The sequence below is a fragment of the Nanorana parkeri genome, unplaced genomic scaffold (assembly GCF_000935625.1).
Source record: "Nanorana parkeri isolate BGI_ZX_2015 unplaced genomic scaffold, ASM93562v1 scaffold132, whole genome shotgun sequence".
NCBI classification, from domain to species: domain Eukaryota; kingdom Metazoa; phylum Chordata; class Amphibia; order Anura; family Dicroglossidae; genus Nanorana; species Nanorana parkeri.
Genome location: NW_017306400.1, coordinates 77,218 through 100,498, shown reverse-complemented (window position 1 = coordinate 100,498; position 23,281 = coordinate 77,218). Strand labels below are relative to the sequence as shown.

General features: G+C 37.2%; 1 protein-coding gene across 1 annotated transcript in view; it reads left to right on the top strand.

Annotated features, from left to right (window-relative positions):
* LOC108784922 (dynein heavy chain 3, axonemal-like) overlaps positions 1-23,281 on the top strand; it is an 899,093-nt gene that overhangs the window by 874,370 nt on the left and 1,442 nt on the right. Inside the window, exons 71-79 of the mRNA XM_018553871.1 lie at positions 229-366; positions 5,730-5,990; positions 7,306-7,398; positions 9,516-9,614; positions 11,697-11,879; positions 15,989-16,081; positions 18,202-18,381; positions 18,485-18,595; positions 20,762-20,819. Of these exons, the coding sequence (XP_018409373.1) occupies positions 229-366; positions 5,730-5,990; positions 7,306-7,398; positions 9,516-9,614; positions 11,697-11,879; positions 15,989-16,081; positions 18,202-18,381; positions 18,485-18,595; positions 20,762-20,819 (1,216 nt within the window). The remainder of the gene's footprint in view (positions 1-228; positions 367-5,729; positions 5,991-7,305; positions 7,399-9,515; positions 9,615-11,696; positions 11,880-15,988; positions 16,082-18,201; positions 18,382-18,484; positions 18,596-20,761; positions 20,820-23,281) is intronic.

The following is a 23,281-nucleotide window of genomic DNA, read 5'->3' as shown; positions in this document are numbered from 1 at the left end:
CAGCTGCCCGGCCAACTTCGGGAGTTGTACGGGCTATAGTGAATAGCCCTACAGCAGCTCTTCGGTTCTACTGAACCGAAGGGGTCTCGGGGCCGAAGCTAGCGAAAGGATGCTTCGTGAATAGACCCCTAAGTCTCTCACATACACACAAGAGCTCCAAATACATATACTTATATTGTAAAATTCTTATGTTAGTATGTGAATTATCTTTTCTTTTTCCCACTGTAGGTTTGGAAGAAGCTGTTATTTGGATTATGCTTTTTCCATGCACTTGTTCAAGAGAGAAGAACATATGGATCACTTGGCTGGAATGTGTCTTATGAATTTAATGATTCTGACCTAAAAATTAGTGCCAAACAGCTTCAGGTACTGTATAGAGTAATTCTATTAAATTAGTAGATTTTCTATGTAATAGATGAAGAAAGTCTTAATAATCCATAGCCTAGTATAAGTAGTAATTAATAACCGAGCTGCTGGCTCCCAGGCAACAAAAGGTAGGAGTAATATTAATAATATCTTCCCATAATTCTTATGCATTCACCAAGGTGAGAATAGAGTGATAAACGAATATCTTTTATCCTGATCTGATCTGTTCTGTTCTGTAAATCCTAAAAACAGAGATATTTGTGGAATGTCTCAAGATTATTGAAGAAATGTGTGATGTTTGCTTCAAAGTGAAACAATCCTACCTTAATTTCAGACCATTTTTTGTGAATTCCTCCTCTGTAGTAACCTGAGATAGTGTTGGGTTGGTGTAAAGCACATACAATACCAAATCTAAATTTGGACCCTGTTGGAAACAGAAAAGTGAGCCTTAGATATGAAGTTTGGACCATGTTTTATAGGATTGCCTGCTCTATGTCAACTGGATTTTTTTAGCACAAGGTCAAGGCAAGTTGAGCTAGATGGATGCAGTTGTATGGCTAAATGTCTCCAAATTATTATATGGACAGATTCTAAAACAATGTTGCAAATCATTTGATAAATAAGAAAACAGATGTCAGTTGCACTAAGTAAGGGAGTGATTCAGGCTGCCCATTGCATTCAAAATTCTTACCAGTTTGTTATCTTTTAACCCAATAAACTGCCAAAATATTTGCATGATTTAACGATCTTTAAGACAAACTAAGCGCCTTTGTCTCTATCTTTCTAAAATGTATAAATACACTGGTATTGCTCAAAACAGTGCAACTTAATTAAATACTTCTGTTTAGCGAGGAAATTATTCACGATTCCTTATACATAAACCACATATTTATAAACTCATGGATTTAGAAAAGGTCAGACAATTACTTGAAATTAAATATTCAGTGTTTAAGATCTTGAAAAGGACAGCAGTTTTGTCTTCATCTCTTATGGTTTGGGGTTGGCTGTTAGACCGCTCTGCGGTTTATTTTGGCTTTCCTTTATCATTTTTTTCAATCTGTTTTTAGAACAGAGGTTGATGGAAGTAAATGAGAGCATAACAGGCACAATAAATAAGATGCAAAGAGCAATAAAATCCCCACAGCAAGATCGTGTTTCCTGGAATACCGAATATAAACAAATGGGCACTGACTAAAGGCAAAATCCAACAGAGCACCGACTTTGTAAACTACTGTAAAGTAGATCTATATATAGGTGACAAAGCCTTTATGTGGACTTTTATATAGTGTAAGCAAAGCTGGAATGAACAAAGTGGAACTGTACCACAGATAGAAAGAATATGCCTTTGTGTATACAGTATGTACTAGTTACTTAGGTGTACTAGTGAAACTTTTCACATGGTTTTGAAATACATTGATAACATGAAACACAAAGGAGCTACAAACAACAAAGATTTAAGTGTCATAAAATATATATATACATAGCTATGAATAGATATGTAATTGTTATTAAACATATCTATATATTGTTACATTTATAAGTCTTGTGGTATGTATATAACGTGATTAGGTATGGCCAAATGCATACAATTATTAATTTTAAATACAGTTAGATTGATCTGTCCTTCCGTCTATGTCAGTCCCATTTATTTCAATTCCTGCCATAAATATTAGTACAAATCTATTGTTAAACATTGCCACCTAGTGGCAGTGGGTTTAGCTGCTTTTTTATTTGCTGATAGGTTGCATACAAAAAGTAAAAACCGTTTAATTCACTGTGTAGCTTTGAGATTTATGTGCGACACTTATAATAAATGAACATATGGGAAATTATAATTAGCACCATAACTCAATGCACATTTAAAAATGTCATTAGTTATCCAGGGCTTAAGTCCACATGTAAAGGTTTACTGTGTATTCCACTATAATTACCCACACTCTGCTAGAAATGTCCTTTCTACACATATAATGCTTGCAGCTCACTGCAAGCTACTAACTGATCTCTGTAAAGGTAAAGCTGTTTTTTTTCTTTTTGTATATATCACTATTACGGAATAATAACAGTGCTGACAAAGCAGCTCTCATTCAGCCACACATCAGTGATAATGCAATCGGTAACCTTTATTTGAGATGCTAAATCACTTGTTGGTTTGCAACTCAAGTTTAGGTATATAAAATTTAAAACTGAAATCTCGTTTGCATATAAGCTTTCTATAGTAAAGGTATAGAAAAATTCAAATCAGAGTTTCTGAGGGCCATTTTCTTATTATATGAGAGGGTGAATGAAGGAAAATTCATATGTCTACTTACCTTTTTTAGCAGCCATGCACCGCCACATGGCAGTATATGCCAATAAGGGTTTGTGGTATATATCTTCATTTCTAGAGCATTTCATAAAGTGTGACATACGTGTGTTTGTGTGTGTGTGTGTGTGTGTGTGTGTGTGTGTGTGAGACAGCGAGCGAGTGACAACATACGCAGTGTCACTGGCAGTATATGCCAATAAGGGTTTGTGGTATATATCTTCATTTCTAGAGCATTTCATAAAGTGTGACATACGTGTGTTTGTGTGTGTGTGTGTGTGTGTGTGTGTGTGTGTGTGTGACAGCAAGCAAGTGGGAACATATGCAGTGTGACTACATAGGAACCAATCGTGAATCACAGATACAATTAATTGATTGACATTTTAAAATGTCATGAATCTAATACTGGTCGTATTATAAACACAGCAAATGTTGCTGAGACCTTGATTCCCCATTGAAGAATCGGTAATACAGATGTTGGGTTAATGAAGATGAATGTGACCCAAATGAGTAAATGCATCGGTGAACATGAGTAAGCAGATACTTTATAAACATGCTTCAAACATCTCTAAACTCGAAGAACAATAACGCAATATATTACACCTTACCGATGCTGTGGTAACTGTATTGGTTTTCTCTTTCAGTCTTTCTTTGCTTAATTTTTTTACCTGGTGATCCTATCAGTAACACACTACCTGTACTAGGGTGATAACCCTGACTCACTGCACTGTTTCCAAGGAGAAGCAGCGTTTTCACCCTGGGACAGGAAGTGTATTAGGTCTACAATACTTCCTCCACTCCTCATCTCCATTACACAAGGGAGAGGTTTCTGTAGTCCTCATGCAGCACTAAAAACACTGTTTGAGACTTCAGTACAGCATTGTCATCTCACTTTAGGAAGTTAGGAACTCGCAAGGATCAACAGATACTTTCTTTTTTGCACTTATGGAACAGATATAGCAAAACACTTTCAAAGATATATTTTACAGACCAAAAGGGAGCAAATAAGAGAAGTTCATAATTAGGGTTTACTAACACTATAGTTTTTCAAACGCAGTAAATGAAAGGCACATCTATAATTTGCCACTTTATAAATATATCCCTATGAAACAAATATCTGTAGAATGGTCAAAGTGAATTCCTGTTGTTGGCCTTAAAACCATAAGCAAAGTTTTATTATATTGGACCTTACCAGTCCTTAAATGTGATGACTACATTAGTTTTTTTCACCTGGTTATCTGACCAGTAAAACACTTGCTGTCCTGGGGTAGCTCCACTCTATGGAAGAGTAATGGAGTTGCCCTTAGACAGCAGCATGGTTACCCTGTGTAGGGGTAGTGTTAGAAGAACTAGAAGATCTAAATGGACTTGATTAAAAATGAAGTCTCAAGGTAATATTTTTTAAGCAGGTACAGCAACAATTTTTGTTTCCCTTTGGTAATAAAGGCTTTGCACAAATAAATAAAAGGCGGCCATTGTAAGCACCCCTGTCACTGTTAAAAGGTTTGTCTCAAGCCTCCAACTTCCCTTTTTGCAGGACTGCTCTGTCTTTAATATATGTCCACATATATGTGGACATAAATGTACAGTATATGTCCACTGACTCTCAGTGTATTATTGCATACAGAAGAGGGCCAGGTGATTAAATTCCAAACAGACAATGCAGCAATAAGATGCTTGGGAGGAGTTGCGGCCCGCCACGACGTGATTGGCCGGTGGCCACACACTACGGAGCCGGTGGGCAGAGCCTCGGCCCGCCCCATCGTGATTGGACAGCGGCCGCACACTGCGGTCCGCCGCCGGGACACCTTACAACGGCGCCCGCAACTTCCCCACAGGGTCACCGTTGCCGCCCCGAGGCCGGGCCTCGGTGGCCTTGTGGGAAATCCGGGCCTGCTTACAGAATCTAAATATGTGAAAAATGTTAGTACGGACCTATGACGTTACATAAAGAGAGATCAAAAAAGAGTGTGCACAAAAATGCATATCCACAAACAAAACCCCCATCCACCAGTTTTTATGTCTTGAACCATTACATAGTATTGGAAATATAACACAATAGTAATTTCCTAGGAGCAGGTTTAAATCAAATGCACAAACTGTGCATAAGTATTAAAAGAGAAATAAAGGCAAACTATGTTTTGGGTCACAGAAGTACATTTACCTGTAGCACCAGCCAGTTCTGGGGGAGCAGAGAGGGAAGGGGGAGTACCTGTGGGGGAGAAGAGGCCAAGAATCACTGCTCTCCACTGGCAGAGCAGTGATTCTTGGTCACATGACTTAGAGCCAGTGTGGGACAATTAAACTGTATTGTGTATTATACTTTCCCCAAGTACTGAGATCACGCTGGAGAACATTTTATTGCAGTTTACACAACTCTGCTCAGTCCTGTCTTAGGTGCAGCCTGCTGACGTGTTTCACCCAATCAAGGACTTAGTCATAGAGGATGTTTTACTCTCTACATACTTCACTTATATTTGTATTCCACAGAATATTGGCTAGGCAGAAAAAAGAAAAACTTCATACAACATTGTTATCCACCGAATACCAGCAAACAGTGTAGAATTGTAGTTAACACACTATTGAGTAGGAAATAGATGTTATTGACATAACATCTCCAAAGGTTGCCCATAGTAACAGCACATCAAGTACCCCAACAGTACACTTATATATTGATTTCCACAAAAATGCCAGTTTGGCAAGAAGTAGGGTGATATCCTTTTTTTTCAGACTGGGAGAATAGCTATCATACAACAAGTTATAGTACTAGAATACTACTGCTGTGGGTGATGGGTCTTAGGGAGTCAGGACATTTTATGTTTCTATATGGCAGGGGGCAGAAGCAAATGCCTTAAGCCAACTAATTTATTGTTGTATTGTGATGCACATTTATGATGCATAACCCCAGTCACATCTTTAATGCACAGAAATGATAAACATTTATACTAAGCTTTGGAAATGGCCATGAAGATGTTAATTAAAACAGTACATTTTGGCGCTAGCGTTGGAACACTAAAATTACCGCCTTAATTAAAGCTAATCTATTTTCTATGTGTTGTAGAGGTTCATCAATGATTATGAACAGACCCTGCTAGATGCTGTCATTTATCTTACTGGGGAATGCAACTATGGAGGAAGAGTCACAGATGAGCACGACAGGCGGCTTCTGCTAAGCTTGCTAGACACATTTCTTTGTGAAGCTGTAATTACCGAAGACGATTACGCATTTTCTCCCAGTGGAAAATACTTTGCTCCAAAGAATGGTACCCATGACGCCTATATGGAATATATAAAAAGTCTTCCTCTCAACGCCGATCCAGAGGTATGCACTCTCACAACTAGCCTTAATAGATGCCAAGGAAAATTACAGCTTATTAAACGAAATAATGCTGTAAAAGTGATGCTCTTATTTTCAGTAATTAAGATTAATATTGAATTGAGTTGTCAAAAGGTTACTTCACTTTTCTAATTAATCTGATGCAAGCAGCCACACTGCAGTATAAATATATGTGCATGCAGCAAATGTTTGCATCACACAGTTTTTAATTGCGGAATTTGTCTGCACTGCAATAGAACTTTTAATGATATTAGGGTCCACTCCTTACGGGTATGCAATGAAAGCACATATATATTGATTTATGACATAACATTTATGATCCTGCAGTCATAGATGAGGACAACATTCAAGACCCAATAAAGCTAAGACAAAAATTAAATAGCAAAAAACGGTTTATGAAAGTAAAAATAGGCATTTCAAACTAAGCATATAATAAAAAATATATCACCAGAGTATACCCTAAGTGAACACTGTATATTGATCGTTAGATCCAGAAATATAAGCAGCTAAAATTATACAAAAATCCTAAATGTGTTCTCTTGTCAGTTGTCAATTTGTCACTGAATGTAACTTCTGCTTAATAATTTCACCATGCATGCAAGTTTATTTTAATCACATTTCCAGTTAAACATGTAAAAGTTATTTTAGTCTATAATAGCTGAAGTGTTTTTCTTTATTATTTTTTGAGAAGCTAATTTATCATGTAACTTAGACAAAGAGGGGAATTTATCAAAACTGGAGCAGACAGAATGTAGAGTAGTTGCCCATGGCAACCAAACAGCATCTCTCTTCAATTTGCTCAGGCAAGATTTGAAAATGAGACAGAGAAGCTGATTGGTTGCAGTGCAAATCTGCTCCAGAATTTGTCTGCTCCCGTTTTGATAAATTCCCCCCAAAGAGTCAGTGGGCAATTGCTCATAAAGAAATACTTCACATAAATAGGTAATTTTATGTATTTGACATCGTCACATAACATCAATCTATTCATAATTTTAAAAACTATAACCTTGTCTCTATGTATTTTAAAGTTGCAAGCTTCTTTCAGTCATCCCAGAGTTCTACTAAAGGAATTGTGTTACAAGAATAATTTCTGTTATTAAAAGTTTGGGGGGAAATACTATATATACTACAATTTTTGTTTCCAATAAGCTATGACTAGGATAACTATATCATATGGAAATCTCTCTCTCTCTCTGTATTGCCAGGTTATAAATCACTGAAAATCAGAATAATACCAATATTAATGTAAGAAATGTACCTTACTACTATTTTGAAATATCCAAAAATGATTATATTGCAGGTGTTTGGGCTGCACATAAATGCAAATATTACCAGGGATCAGAAGGAAACAGCTAAACTGTTTGATTGGATTCTAACAACTTTACCTAAACAGGTAAGGTTGTATTTTATTATTCCAGGTTTTGCATTAAGATATGAACAATTATAAAGAAAACTGGATTTTACAATGCAATTCATATTTGATTCCTTACATCAGTGTTGTACCTTCTTCCTTTGGGCTCTGATAAAAAAAAAAAGTGTAAAACTTGAGGCACCAGATCATTATTATTATTATTATTAGCAAACATTTTACATATACACACACATACACAAAAGTAGACAAACTTTCTTGAAATTAGATTAGAGATCTAGGTTTGGCTTTGTAGTGGCTTCTTCCCCTGGTACCCATGTTTCTAAGCCACTATTATATGTTAGTATGATAAACAGGGGTTGATTTACTAAAGGTGTAGTGTATGTTCACTTTGCAAAGTGAATCTTCACCAAGTTTTGTGAATAAGTTAAAGCTAAGGTAAAATTAATTGTGCAAAATATACCCAGTCATGTGCAAGGAAATTTTTTTTAAAACAGTATTTTTGCTTGAACATGACTGAAGTCAGCACAGCTTCACCTTATTCACTAAGATTACATTGTGACCATGTGAATTTTGCAACGTAAAACAGACCTATTGCCCTTAAATGTAGAACTGAACAGTAGCATTTACCAATTATGACATTATTAATTGTTATCAAGACTCTAGACCATTGTTTCCTAGTGTCATTATTTTAGCAATTTGTAATATCTGATGCTTTCCATGTAATTGTCATTTATTGATTTATAGTGTGTTCATACACACAGTCCCAAATTTGTTTTTGCATAATAGCTAATATCTGTAATATTTAGAAGCAGGGCATCCAGGGGGCATTTCTAAAGCAGCCCAATGTTGTTTTAAATCTAACCATAAACAGCTAAGGACCTTAAACAGTAGTCCAAGGATCAGACAATTTTTAAAAAAACCATAAGTGGCCATGTGTTTATATCTCTAGAAGAGTATTCAGTGAATAGGACATTGTGTTGACTAGGAACTGGTTGCTGGAATTGAAGCAGAAGGTGGATACCTCATTGCCCTGTTAATTCCAGGCTTGTCTTTGATAGCTTTGGAGGGTGTCTAGCTTCTGAATAATTAAACAGTTCTATGTTTCCAGTATTTTCATGTTTGTAAAGTAGATCCCAATATTTGGTGGTCATTATACAGAAGATTTAAAAACCTCTAGACGATTTTCTGAAGTGGACCTCTAGAGAATATTGACCTATAATTTGGAGACCTGTAATCTGTTGTTGCAAAGGTGTAGAAGAACTGTTAATTATATTTCATCTAATGATATTAATATGGTTCCTACTCTACAGTGGCCAGCATATTCAGCTTACCTGCCATCTCTGGAAGCTAACCACGTTGTATATGGTTACTACCACCATATCAATTGTGTGCCTCTTTCTGTGCCATATTTAGTGAAAGTTAAGGGGCATAAAAGCATAGATCATTCTATGCAAATGTGTCTTATCTCAGGGGAAAGCAATGGGTGGCAAAAATAGGCATGCACCTTTTTCCAAGTACAAAAAACACTAGGAGCTGTTTTAATGTAAGACTTTTACATTTTAAGACTCATACATATTAAAGCAACAAAATGTCTGGTAGCTAATAAAATATGTAATAGTCTTTGATTGAATCACAAATTCATCGTAATGTATGTACGTATTATTTTATGTTACCTTTTAAAAACTTGCTAAAATCAATAACATTTGTCTCTATCTGTGTTCTCTCCAAATCGAATGTGTAATTGATGACATGATATGTTGATGCTCCTAGAGCATTATTTTGCGTTATAACAAAGAATACATTTCATTGTAGCTGCATATGCTCCCCCATCCTTCCAGATTCACTCTATTCTCCTAAAAAAATAGCAATTTAAAGGCAGCTAAATGGACTTGTCCCTTTGCTTTCATGATAGAGTTTTGCTCCTGTTAAAAATGTTTCACTACGCTAGGAGGAATGTAGCTTTCAGATAGTGGGGGTTCCGCTGCTTTTATTAAAAATAGAGTCGAAACTTACTTTATTTTGAACTGCACTAAGTCAAATCTCTGGAACCGAGGCACTGAAAAAATGTGATTCCTAACCACTCTGTTACAAAGTGGTATCTTTATATAACTTTGCAATGTCATCTGTCTACTGTCTAGACAAGTGGAGGTGGAAAATCAACATCTGAAGTCGTCCACGAACTTATAGATGACATTCTGTCAAAAATACCAGAGGATTTTAATATAGAGGAAGTCAAGGTACCCATTATGTGTTTCTTGGAATGTGTATGAAACATTGTTATAGAGAAATATTATTTTCAGAGCCTTGTCAGATTTTCAGTCATTAATATGATATATTTAAAGGTTTCTGTGTGTGTTGTCTAAAATCTAACTAATGTCATGCACAAGGGCACTGCTATGGTCTCCGTTCAGCTAGGACACTTTTGGGCATTATTGAAAGAGAAAGGGTGGTGCACAGGACACAACAAGGCTACATTGGGACAAGGCCAAAATAATGGATTCTGTTAAATAGAAATAGACGTTCCACGCTCTACTCGCTAGTGCACTGTTCTACATGGTAGAATTTTTATCACCAAAGAAATACCTAACCACTGGAGAATATTCATCAGCTGCTATAAAAAAAAGTGTGATACTGTAAACTCAAAAATTATTGATCATACATTCAGGTCTCATCATTTAAATTTGATATAGCATTTCACAGGGGCAGACACTAAATGTAAACCATTAAAAAAAATAAAGAATTACATGCAATCTGTCAATAGCATTAACATAATATTTTTCCCCGAATTCCCCCATAATATAGTTTTATTACTTGTTAATACCAACAGTAGACTTGTTATTTTTCCACTTCCTTTAACAGGCCAAGTGACAGTTACCAATGTAACAAACCAAATAACGCTGCTAAGGGTGCTTACAACGGTCAACTTCTATTAATTTCCAATGGCAAAAAAACTGTTGCTGCACCTGATTAAAAATTGTTAGCTAGAATCAGGCATTAATTTGTCTGTCACTTACTTAAATTGCATTTTTAATGTACAGGTCCATCTAAGACATTGTCACAAGACATTGTCACCCTGTTAAAGGAAGTAACAGATAACACATCAAGTCGTTATCAAACTGATTATACCCTTCCCCAATATACTTGGGGCCCTTGCTAACCCTTATGCTCTACCATCATACTATATCTGTTCATTGGCTGGATTTCTTTTTACTTTTAGTGAAAAATAATCCAGCCAATCAGGAAAAGATGACTAAAGTCTTTGTATCTGAACATAGACAGAGATTGCTATTAACACAGAGTTTTCACAGCTGCTATCTAAGGATGGCTAGAGTACTGTAACATGACTCAATAAACAGCTAACAACACCTTCCATTCACAGGTATGGCATAAGGAATAGTAAGGGTCCTCTATTAGTCACTCTGGTTTTTTTATTGATGATGTAAAATTTCCACTAATTTCCTCTTTGGTCTGACAACTATCACTGGGACAGAAAGCAATTTTTACCATAGCAATTTGTCTTAAACATATTGGCTGAAATGTCTGCTCAAGATGCCAGCATCTATATGAAATAAATTCAAGAACATGGGAATCACATAGAAATATATTCTTGGTAAATATTACAATGCCTACACAATGAAAATACACAGCAAGTGTAAGGCCAGTAAGGCCACAGCAGCTTGTGTAAATTGCTCATTTTTGCCTTGTAAATGTAGTAATGCAAGGTATTTAAATTTGTGTGAGTAAATGTTTTATAAATACCTATTGATCCTGCTAGTTTCTGCTCTCTCTGAGGCCTTCCTTAATAGAGTGGCCAACAGCTCCCACTGCTTCAGGACAGTGGTCACCCTGTGGTCTCAACTAATCTATTGCAGCCAGTGCCCCCGGATGGTTGATTGACAGCTACTCTGACCATTTAGCAGCTGAAACTGACACTGTAATTGTAATTGTCACTTTGACTGGATAGGTTGGTCTGTTACCGGAAGAGGAAATATAATGGCAGGATCAATAGGTAACAAAACCATGTTAATGGTGGGATTTAGAAAAACAAAAAAAACTGCTGTGCTATTGCTATTGACAGACTGCATCATATAAGTCACTTTTTATTTTTCCTATAGTTACACTTTTAAATAAAAAAAATACAAGAAGGAAAAGTTGTAATTGATGTATTATTGAAGTCATGGTATTCATGTATCACTAATCCAAGAAACAAAGCAGTATTACAAATTTCTGTATGCAGTTTTGTAAATGAAAAGTTTTGAGCATCTGTAAGACCTTTTCTGCACCTTTCTAAAGTACAATTGGCTTTTTCTTTCTTCCAGAGACTTTATCCTACTCAGTACACAGAATCTATGAATACAGTGCTGGTTCACGAGTTATTGAGATTTAACCGATTGACCTCTACCATTCGCATGAGCCTGCAAGATTTAAACAAAGCCATTTCTGGTCTATCTGCGATGTCAAATGAACTTGATGATTTGCTCAATAGCATGACTGTTGGTAAAGTAAGTCATTTGTGTGCTATAGTAAGGGTATCTTAAAATATGGCTCACCCATAGGGATTAATATGCAAGTGCTGTCATAGTGCATTAGGATTCTCATTACTCATCTTTCTGTCTCCACATTGCAAAGAATCTTTTTCACACTTCGGCTTCCTCATTTCACATTCCCCTGAGACAGCCATGTCTACTTGGTAATTATGTTTTAAACACATATTGTTACCTCTTTCTGTATCAAAGGCCCTCCAGATTTGTATCTTCTCCATTACACCCACAGAAATATACAGTGGGATCTATTACCCATAAAGAAATAAAAAATAGTCTATAATACAATGTCATGAAAAATCTAACCTTTAATTAAATGGAAACCACATGGTTAATTTTATCAATTTGTTTCTAAGAAACAATATAAATAAATTTAGTCTGAAGGGCTACTTCCTAGTTTGTATTCTTTCTATAATTCTTAAAACTTAATGTGGAACTATGGGCAAATGCAAAATAACATATATGTTGCAGTCTGTCACTAGCAGATAATTTTTCTGTTTTTCTGAATTACAATTTTATTACCTGTTGATCCTGCCAGTAAACCAGTTATTTTTCCATTTCCTTTCACAGGATGATAACGCTGTTTGTTCTGCAGTGAAATCTCACAGCAGAATTGTTACCCTGTTCTATTGCATAAATAGTCTTAGATGGACATGTTTTTGTTTTTGGGGGGGGGGAGCTCATACCAATGAAGAAAAGCTGACAGTTTTAAGAACCTTCAGCAGCTTTAAATGATTTGTTCCAACCCCCGGAGAAATGCAGAGAAAAATATAGTATAAACATGTGAAATAAAAAAGCAATTTATATACTGAATACTGTAATTACAGGTATTAACCACTGTGGTAGTTTGGGGAATGTAGCCCATTGGTGAGTGCTAAGTGACCACTCCTGAAGCTGACTTGAGCATACAAAGGACAGTCTTTATTCATCTTCAACATAAATGAAACAGAACAGTTCATGCACTTCTTATAATAATCCCCTTTTCCTAAGCATATGCAGTCCTCAGTAGCTTTCCTCAGCTCCACGTGTCTCAGCACACCTGTTTGTGATACTCACACTGCTCACCTCTCATGAGCACTCACACTGCTCTCTCAGCAGTGTGCCCAACAGGTTCCTTGGGTCACTGACCTTCATGACCTCTCCCAGCCTCCCCTGCGTCCAGCATGCACCCGAGTCTGCTTGTGGCTGTGTGCCTCCTGCACACACACACACCCAACTCCTCCCTCGAGCTCTGGTCCAGATTCCTAATGAGGCTGCTCTCAGCCACCTGATAAGTCCGGGCTGGTCATTGGCAACACCTAGCCCCAGGACTGGAGATTTCATCCCACCCAGAGCTCTAAGAAATCTCCAGATCCCAGCTACAATTCTGAAAACCTGGAAGAATCTGAAAAGCCAGGTTCTTCCTTATAAAATGGTTTACACCCTGGACCCTCTCAGCCCCTCTGGCTGAGAGTCCTAGGTGCCATAGTTTCCAAACTACACCGTCGTGGCATTGCCTAGCACTGGCACTCAACATACAGTTACCAGAATACAATATTTTTCATTATAGTGCTCCTTTAATTTGTACTAATAAAGAATGAGTGGTAACTAAGCACAAAGGTTTTAGTTTATTTGTCCAAATAATAGAGATGCTAAATGCAGATTAAGTTTTAGATTGGGCTTATTCACTTGAGGTGGAGCTATATGAACCTATGGCATGCCACTCTGTGGATCCTAACAAGAGTTCCACTACATTTTTCTGTTGGGATGACCACTGACATGCCAGCCCATGTGTGTTTGAAGCTCTGTCAGGATCCCATTTTTTCCCACGATGTTCACAAGGCAGTTGAGAGGTGTCACCTGACCCAGAAATGCAGATATATGTTTGTCAGTAAATTGTCTTGGAGCTGATAATCTCTTGAAGTAAAAACTTTCAGACACTTCACAGGATGAATTCCTGTGGTGGATCATTGAAAGAAGCAAACTAGTAAAGGGATGCTTAGTCCTTTCTTCTAGTACTCTATAAGTGTAGGTTTTCTGCCCATCTTTGATTATCAGAGATCACTGAGAGACTAGGCCAATAGGCAAGCATGCTTTAACGACAAGGTGCATATCATGATGTATGAAATGCATCACCATCAACTAGGTACTCTTATTTCAATTTTAGTAAAGCCTAAACAATGGTGTTTTTGTCATGATAATGTGGTGCACACATAAGGCTTTGCACCACAACATTATTATGTGTGTTTGCCTATTGTTCCATTCCCTAAATTACCAGAAGTTTGCTAGGATGAGCAGGAGCCCCACTCTGGAAGGTAGTGCAAGGGGAATGGTCCCTACACATGATGCTTGTAGGACAAGACCCCAAAGTGTTGGCAAATTCCACATGGCGCTCCTTGCATGGAATCATTTTTGTTATTGTATCAGAAAAGTATTGTACTCATTTATTTTTTATTTTTTTTCACTTGATTTCCTGAGATAAGTGTAAATTTACTTTGCAAAGTGAAAACTCATATTGAAAATTAACATGATTTCTCCAGTAAATTAGGTCAATATAGTACAAAGGAGTTTCAAATTCTGAGAAATCAACTCCAGTAATTGCATTTGATAACCAATTAAAACATTTCACCACAACTTTTTTAGCGATGGGTGGAGTTATTTTGCTGAAACAAGAAGATTTCGTCTTCAAATACATTTTGTCAAACATAGCCATATTTTACCAGATTTGACTGCTTAGGCTAAAGTTACTTGGAAATGTAAGCCAAGAAGGAAATACTTTTTGTAACTTTACTTGTTTGTCCATTTGTATGAAGGGCTAGGGTTCCTCGACTCCTCGATATTAAATGCCATATTCCTATATAACAAGGGGCTGTTTTTTGGTGCAAAAACACATCCAGGACAGTAAAAGGCTTCCCTTCCCTGACTTTAAGTAACCAAATCATCAATTTGGAGAACTGCAGTGTTAAAATTCATGCATAGAAAACAATTGTTTTGAATGTGTTCTGTAATTAAATGTATTAACTGTAAACATTTAAAAACTGTAAAAATGCTTTAACATTACAAATATGTAGAATGCCTTTATGCATTGTAGGCTTGCATACAATCCTCAATATAATTTTCTCTCTGGAAACCACAGAGTCTATTACCGGTACTTTCATACCCATTGATATACTCAAAGAGTATGTTTTTTCCTTAGTTAGGCAAACCCTTTGATTAATTTGAACAACTAATTATGTGAGAGAAATTAACAAAAAATAGGAATAAGACCTCATCTGGAATATGTAGTTCCCTTTTGGGCACTGGTTCACAAAATGGGTGTTGAACTGGAGAGAGTGCAGAGAAGGGAAACTAAATTGATAAGAGTCATTGAGGAGCTCAGCTATGAGTAAAGATGGGCTAAACTGAATTAGTTCTCTTTTGCGAAGAGGCAATTAAGGGGGGTATGATCATCATGTATAAATACATAAATGGTCCACATAGTGAACTTGGTGTGAAGATATTCACTTTAAGGTCACTGCAAAGAGAGGAGGGCACTCTTTGAGTTTGGAGGTAATATCAAGCAAGGAGAACAGTGGGCAGTGCAGGAGTGATATCACCAAATATCACATAAAACCTAACAAGACTAACAGACAGATGAACAGTGCCTTAGATGATCTCACACTGCAGATATACAGTTATGAGGCTACAGAACATGAAGTAAACTACTATTTTTAGGAGGCAAGACAAAAGGTAAATTTTTTGGTGTGCTGCTTAGGCTAATACTTTTTCCCAGTTTTTTTGGCTAAAATTAGGTACCTCGGCTTATATTCGGGACGGCTTATACTCGAGTATATACGGTAATATTTCTAGATGTTTCGTAAAACGTAACAAAATCAAGTGTACCTTAATTACTATATTCTTTAGAAAGTGCAAGTTACATTTGGAGATTCTTTGAGACCCAGACTAAAGCCCTCACAAGATGTTTTGCCTTTGATCTCATTTAAAAATAGTCTTTCTCTTTTTCATAGGTTCGCAGTGGCATGAAATGTGTGTGTGCTTTTTTTTTGGGCCATTCCAAAATGTCTAATATTTTTTTATTCTTTTGCTTGTAGGTTCCTACTGTGTGGTCAGCTAGATCATATCCTTCCTTGAAGCCTTTAGGTGGCTACATAGCAGATCTGTTACAAAGACTGAGATTTTTCAAGGTTAGCTCTTAGCAGGAACTGCCAAGAATGTCATCTGTACCGTGAAAATCAATTTGAAACGAAAGTAAAGTGTCTTTGCTGCAGAAGTGCTTACATGTGCATAAACAGAAAACTTGGTGATAGAAACTCTTAGAAAAGATCTAAATTTTATGAAAAGTAAAGCAGCTTTGTGATCTCTAGCGTATAAACCCTTCCATGTGAATTAAGAATCTCTGTAGCAACAGCTGAAAACACCCTCATTTTGGAAGACGTATGCCTCATCCTATTCCTGCAATGGGAAATGTTTGCTGTTAGCTTTACTGTAGTGAGACATTATTTGGTTTAGGATATCTGAGTTGTCTGGGCAATAATTTAATACAGTGTTTACACATCAAACCCTTCTAATGAACGCTGCCAAGGGATGGTGGGTGACAGAAAGCTACAATCTTCTCAGGAGCAGAAGTAAATTACAAGTTTACTGTGGTGTGAGTCATCTAAATCCTTCTTCAAACTGTACTATGCCTACCTTCCAGGAGCTATGTGGAGCCAGATGCTGCCTGGAAATTCACTGTTAACCATTGCTGTTCTGGCACAGAATGTGCTCAGTATACTTACAATTATTTTTAATTTTATTTTCTTGTTGTGTCCAACCTCAATATCATCAAGAATCATACAAGTTACAAAAGCTGGAAGACTTGCATTACACATAACTTGCAATGTGTTAGGTTAGATGGAAACTATAGTGTATTTGCAGCAAGTATGCATTTTTAGTTATTGTTACATTATTATGAATCTATTTTTTTTAGTAATTTTGATATGACTCCTTAAGTGTATCAATGATTATCAGTGTATATCTATGATTATATGATTATTTTATTATATGATTATTATTATTATTATTATCATATGCTTAATTATCATTATATAGTTGGTATATACATACTAATTTCTTTAAGTCAGGTAGCAGTCAATATGACGGCCCATGCACACCACTGTGCCCATAGAAATGAATAAAATGTCACTTGTGACATTTCAATAAAGTTCTGCCACAAAAACACAACAGTATCTTAGTTTATTTTAAATCTGAGCACACACCAGCCCACTTGGTCAATTTACCACATCACTAATAGTAAATGACCAACAGAACTGGGCAAATTTGAAAGCAGCTTTTCAGGTGGTACATTGGTAGATTACACATGTTTATCATATTTCATAAAAAAAATCCCTTTTATTCATTCTATTCAATTTAATGTCAGCTTCATCTCCTGATGTTTACCACTCTTTGCAGTGTGAGAGTACATTTACAATATTTCCTTATAATTATAGGTGTAATATACATGCAGTTAACGGATGGAACTTTCAAGGGTAGTACAATGCGGTAGCAACTAATTTAAAATCATGTAACTCAAACATCCTGAGCCTTGACAAACACTCATTAATTCCCCAAGCTGTATGTGGGTATTGTTTTTAGATTTTTATGTATGTATAAACGTGTACAGCCTATCACTGTAGCACCTGAAAAGTCCCTTGAAAATTGGTTCTGAGGATTTTAGGTTACACACACATTTGAATGAGTGAGCTGAATGACTCAATGAAGGAACACATCCTCCCTCTTCTATTACAGTAAAAATGAAGCAGTCCATATCCTCAGTCTATATGTATAGTGTTAGAGTTTCTTAATATTATAGCCCACTACACACAATGAACCATGATAGCACACTGTATTCATTGTGTATTTGTAAAATAAGAACTTTATAGAAATTATATAAAATATTTATTAATCTTATGAACCGTCACAAAATGTGATGAAAACCTTTGGATGAGTCTTACTCCATCAGAAATCTCTTTGATTTGGGTAGACTCCAGGCACTCTCCAAAGGTTCTTACAAGTGGCTATTTCCTTAGCAGGGGATTACCCTTTCTAAGTTCAAGATTCCAATCTGACACAATCTTGACTGTCTTAATTGGATACTTTGCAGGTCAAGCTAGGTAGTAAGGTCATCTGAAATCTGAAGGTCTCTATAAAGATGAATGGAAACTTGCAAGGCAAAGCCATGCTTCTTGAGATTGGTTTTGGAGAACTTTAGCCTTTAAAGCTTATTATTGTCAAATTGTGAGATTCTGTTTATTTTGTCTTTTAGGAGTGGATTGAAAGGGGAACACCAAAAGTTTTCTGGATCTCTGGCTTTTACTTTACGCAGTCTTTTCTGACTGGAGCACTGCAAAACTATGCCAGAAAATACAAGATTCCTATAGACTTGCTAGGCCTCCAGTTTCAAATAACTGATCATGACAATGTGAATATTATTGACTCATCACCGGTAACACTTTTGTCATTTTAAAAAGCTTAATTATGCTGTTTGGTTTTAGTTTAGTTTTAGTGTAGTATTTTGCCATATTGACAAGTTTCTGTTCTTATTACAGTCTGAAGGCACATATATCAATGGCCTCTACATGGAAGGAGCAAGGTGGGATCGTGATAAACACGTGATCAGTGAATCTTTTCCCAAAATTTTGTATGACAGCATGCCTATTGTATCCTTTTTACACATGTGTATATTTATTTTTAACACATAAAAATGACATTTATGGATTTCCTGCCAGAATAAAACTATTAAAGTAAAAATATGGGCAAAATAAAAAAAACATATATGATACAGTCTTTTAATAGAATAAACACAGCCGTTTTTGTTTTTCTGCACACCCCTGTTGCTTTACCAGTTGTCTTTCCACTTCTTTTAACAGGCCAAGTTATCTACCTGTTATCTTTCCACTTCTTTTAACAGGCCAAGCTTTCCAAAAAAGTGTCATAGGTGTTGGGACAAACCATTTAACACTGACACAGCTGCTAACAATGCTTAGATTTTATTTATATGGCTTAAACCATTTTTTAAAAGAAACAAATCTGTTGCAGTTCTACATGTCCACACCTAAGGGCTCCTTCCCATGGCTGTACGCAGCTACACGCAGACAGTGTGCGTCCATCTGGACCTGCATGGTGTGTAGCTCCCTTCCAGGAGCAGGTCTCTGCATAGACATGCATGCTGTACAGATGTGCACTCCCATGTGAATGAGCACTAAAACTGCTCAGTCAACTGGGAAACACCACTGCTGTGGAATTTCACTGCAGAACAAATAGTGTTGTCACCCTATCAGAGAAAGAGGGAAAAGAACAGATCTACTAGTAAGATCAACTAGTAAGAAAACTATGTTATGGGCTGAGGGGTGCTTAGAAAACACAAATTTATATATTACAGATTAGTGACTCAGAAGGTTCTGAAGCCAGAGGCAGCCAGGCCAACTAGCATTTTCAGAAGCAGGTCATCAATGGCAGCCACTATTTTTCTCTAAGGAAAGGTTTACTTTGAATGTCTATAGGAACTTTCAAGTGTAGGAATTCAAAGGGGTAATTATGACTACAGAACATAAATGATGCATCAGGACTATATTCCAGCAATACCCAGATATTTTTAGCCTCCCTTATTAAAGCACCACCACTGATAACTACTACTGCTCCAAATGGATGTAAATCTGCCCTAGAAAATGACATTTGGAAACTAAAAGTTTGAATCTGCTTGGTGGCTTCAAATCAGCAGGCAGCAAAGGCAATTAAATAAATGAATCCCTTATTATTATCTAGAGGGCTCTGAAGCTCATGTCAACTTTTACTTAAATGCTAAATTCTAGGCAGATGCATTGCCTACATTAATGCCACCCTGTAATGATCAATGCATCATTAAATGTATTTTTAAATGCAAGCAGTGTAAGTACATGAAATTGACTTGGTATCAACCTCTACCAGTTCCTGTACAGTAGAGCTGGAGTATGACGGGAAGAAGTTGCACAAGGAGGCAATCTGTTCATGTGCTGACCAGAGGAATGCTGATAGGAAGGGCAAACAGAGTGACAGAGTAATGAACTCATCATGGTGCTGCTTCTCCTTTCACTGCCCAACCACTAACTGGGGCAGGTCCAGAAAGACCTGGGCTCAGAGAAGTGGGTTGAATGATGCTGGCCATCAGACTAGGAACATCTAGCAGCAGAAAAAAGTACTGCAGGGGAGATCTCTGGATTGAAGGTGAATATTACACCAAAAGCTGGCTTTGTTATTTTCTCTTTCAATGGGATATTCATTTGTGTCTTGTTGTTTTTGTCTAGTGTCAAAACTAAGTTTACCTTTGGGACCATTTATTATGTTAAATCCATATTTGAAGTGTAAGATAATATATGGTCAGATCATCACCCCCGACACCCCACATATCTGAATCACAAAGTTCTACCCGCAGACTTGTGTTCATTTTTAATTCAATGCGGCTGTGCGGGGCTCCACTCACACAGCCGTGCTATCTTTTCACATATCCTTTGACAAGACTCTACCTTAAAAATGAAAAACCCTTTAGTAAAAATGTTTTAGGTTACCAAGCACCAAAGCGTTAATATATGCTATAATTTAGTATTTTGTTTGCATTGCATATTTTGTTGTTTGCTACACCATACAAAACTGCCTGCTTATCACAGATTAACATTTAATGTCATCAGTTCATTGTGTTGCAGTTGATTTAATACATATGTGACCGCATTCATACTCTCTGACTCATATTATCTCTTTTTTTGGTGCACATTTAACCTGCGCAATTTATTATGCTATATATTAACTTTCATATCAGCCTGCTGAGAACTTTCCTTTACGAGCTGAAAAAGATATGGCTCATTCCTGAAGAAAACATAGCTGAAATGGATTCCTTCTATCAATGCCCAGGTACATTAGAACATTTTAAAAATGTACAAGAACACATGATAGGTAAATGCAGATTCATTTAAAAGGCATTTGAGTGCTATATTTGTTTACTGCATTGTAGGGTGGCTAGGTAACACAGAATAAATTAGATTAAGCAAAACTATATCCAAAATGTATTTGTTCGAATATATTGTGGAAGGGTTAGAAGCTCTGTCATGTTTTTCTTTCAGTGTGTTCCCTATTTGCTCTCATTTCCTGCACTGGAAACCACACCATAATTAAGGGAAACGTTAACAATAGGAGACCACATCATAATTAAGGGGAATGTTCCCAATAAGAACACAGGTGCTTAAAGTTACAAATGGCACTATAAGTATACTAGCATGTGTGAGCGGGTCCAGAAAGAGGTTGTAACCATTCCACAATCTGTTTAAAACAACAACGGTATACTGAGACCGCCACAGCCGGGACGGATCCCGACATTACTGTCGAGGTCCACCCAGCTGCATGAGTGACAGTGGGCTCTGCCTATTTAGAGGCAGAGCCAGCTGTGCCCGCCTCCTCCACTCAGCGCCGGAGGATCGGAGAGGGGGGAATCCCTGCAGGGAGCCGTGAGTGACAGCCACCAATCTCAGCAAGGAGACGATCGAGAAGTGAGCGAGCGATGTTATGTGTTCGCTCACTTCCCGATCTATTGAGCCGGCGTGTGACAGTTTAATTGTCGCACGTCGGCTCCAACTATGAAAATTAGTGATTTTCACTCACCTCCTAGTTCTCCTTTACTTCACACATTTCCAGGGCCGTCTTTAACGCAGGGCAAAGAGGGCACCTGCCCCAGGCCCAATCAAGGTTGTGGGGCCCAGAGCATCTGCCCCTTGAGCCCGCTGCCCGCAGAAAATTGCCTATCGGATTGCATAGAATAATACGTTATGGCAGCGGCCGCATACGGCAATGCCATAACGTATTGTCCTATGCGATCTGCACGATCGCATCATAAAGTTAGCTCCTCCCCCGGCCCCCGCGCGCATAGCGTGACATGTCACACGGCACGGGCTTCACTGGAGGACGTGAGGCTGTGAGCACGGGTGCCTCACTCAGGACATCCGGAAAGAGGCAGACTGGCATGAGGCGAGGACTGAGGCAGGTGAAAAAATAAAAAAGGAGAAATATAAAGGAGATATACAATTTGTATATCTCCCTGAAAAGCTCAGTCCATTTCTGTTCTGTCCTTCATATATATGTGAATAACATGACACTAAAAGGAATGACAGAAAGGAATGCCCATAGACTTTGACAGGGGAAGAGAATGCCCATAGGCTATAATGAAGCCAAACGGAATGCCCATAGAGTATAATGGGAAGCATAGTATCAGATATTTTGTAGGCAAATCTGAAACATATATCAACTTATCCTTTACCACAGATCTTCCCCGTGTATAGTAACATCTTTTACAATTGAAATAACTTTGGATTTTTCCTGTTTTCTATGGAATGACAAGGGTGAATTACACCAAGAATGCCCATAGAGTATAATGGGAAGAAAGATGGGCCTTGGAGTCGAGAACCATATGGCACATCAAATAAATCTTTAGCAGGCATACTCTCCAAGCACATTAGCAACGTTCCAAATTGAGATTAGGTGGGATTATTATTATTTTCTATGGAATGACAAGTGTGAATGACACTAAGAATGCCCATAGACTATAATTTATTAGATTTAGATTTATTTGAAGTGTCGACTCCATGGCCCATCTTTCTTCCCATTATACTCTATGGGCATTCTTGGTGTCATTCACCCTTGTCATTCCATAGAAAACAGGGAAAATCCAAAGTTATTTCAATTGTAAATGATGTTACTATACACGGGGAAAATCTGTGGTAAAGGATAAGTTGATATATTTTTCAGATTTGCCTACAAATTATCTGATACTATGCTTCCCATTATACTCTATGGGCATTCAATATAGTCTATGGGCATTCTTGGTGTCATTCACACTTGTCATTCCACAGAAAATAATGATAATCCCACCTAATCTCAATTTAGATCAATGCTACTGTGCTTTGAGAGTATGCCTGCTAAAGATTTATTTGATGTGTCATATGGTTCTCGACTCCAAGGCCCATCTTTCTTCCCATTATACTCTATGGGCATTCCATTGTGCTATTCACCTGTCATTCCATAGAAAACAGGAAAAATCCAAAGTTATTTCAATTGTAAAAGATGTTACTATACATGGGGAAGATCTGTGGTAAAGGATAAGTTGATATATTTTTCAGATTTGCCTACAAAATATCTGATACTATGCTTCCCATTATACTCTATGGGCATTCCGTTTGGCTTCATTATAGTCTATGGGCATTCTCTTCCCCTGTCAAAGTCTATGGGCATTCCATTCTGTCATTCCTTTTAGTAGGCCCCTAACATGATTGATAGAATTACAATGCATGATAGTAGAAAGCCATGATTAGACATAATTACCATGG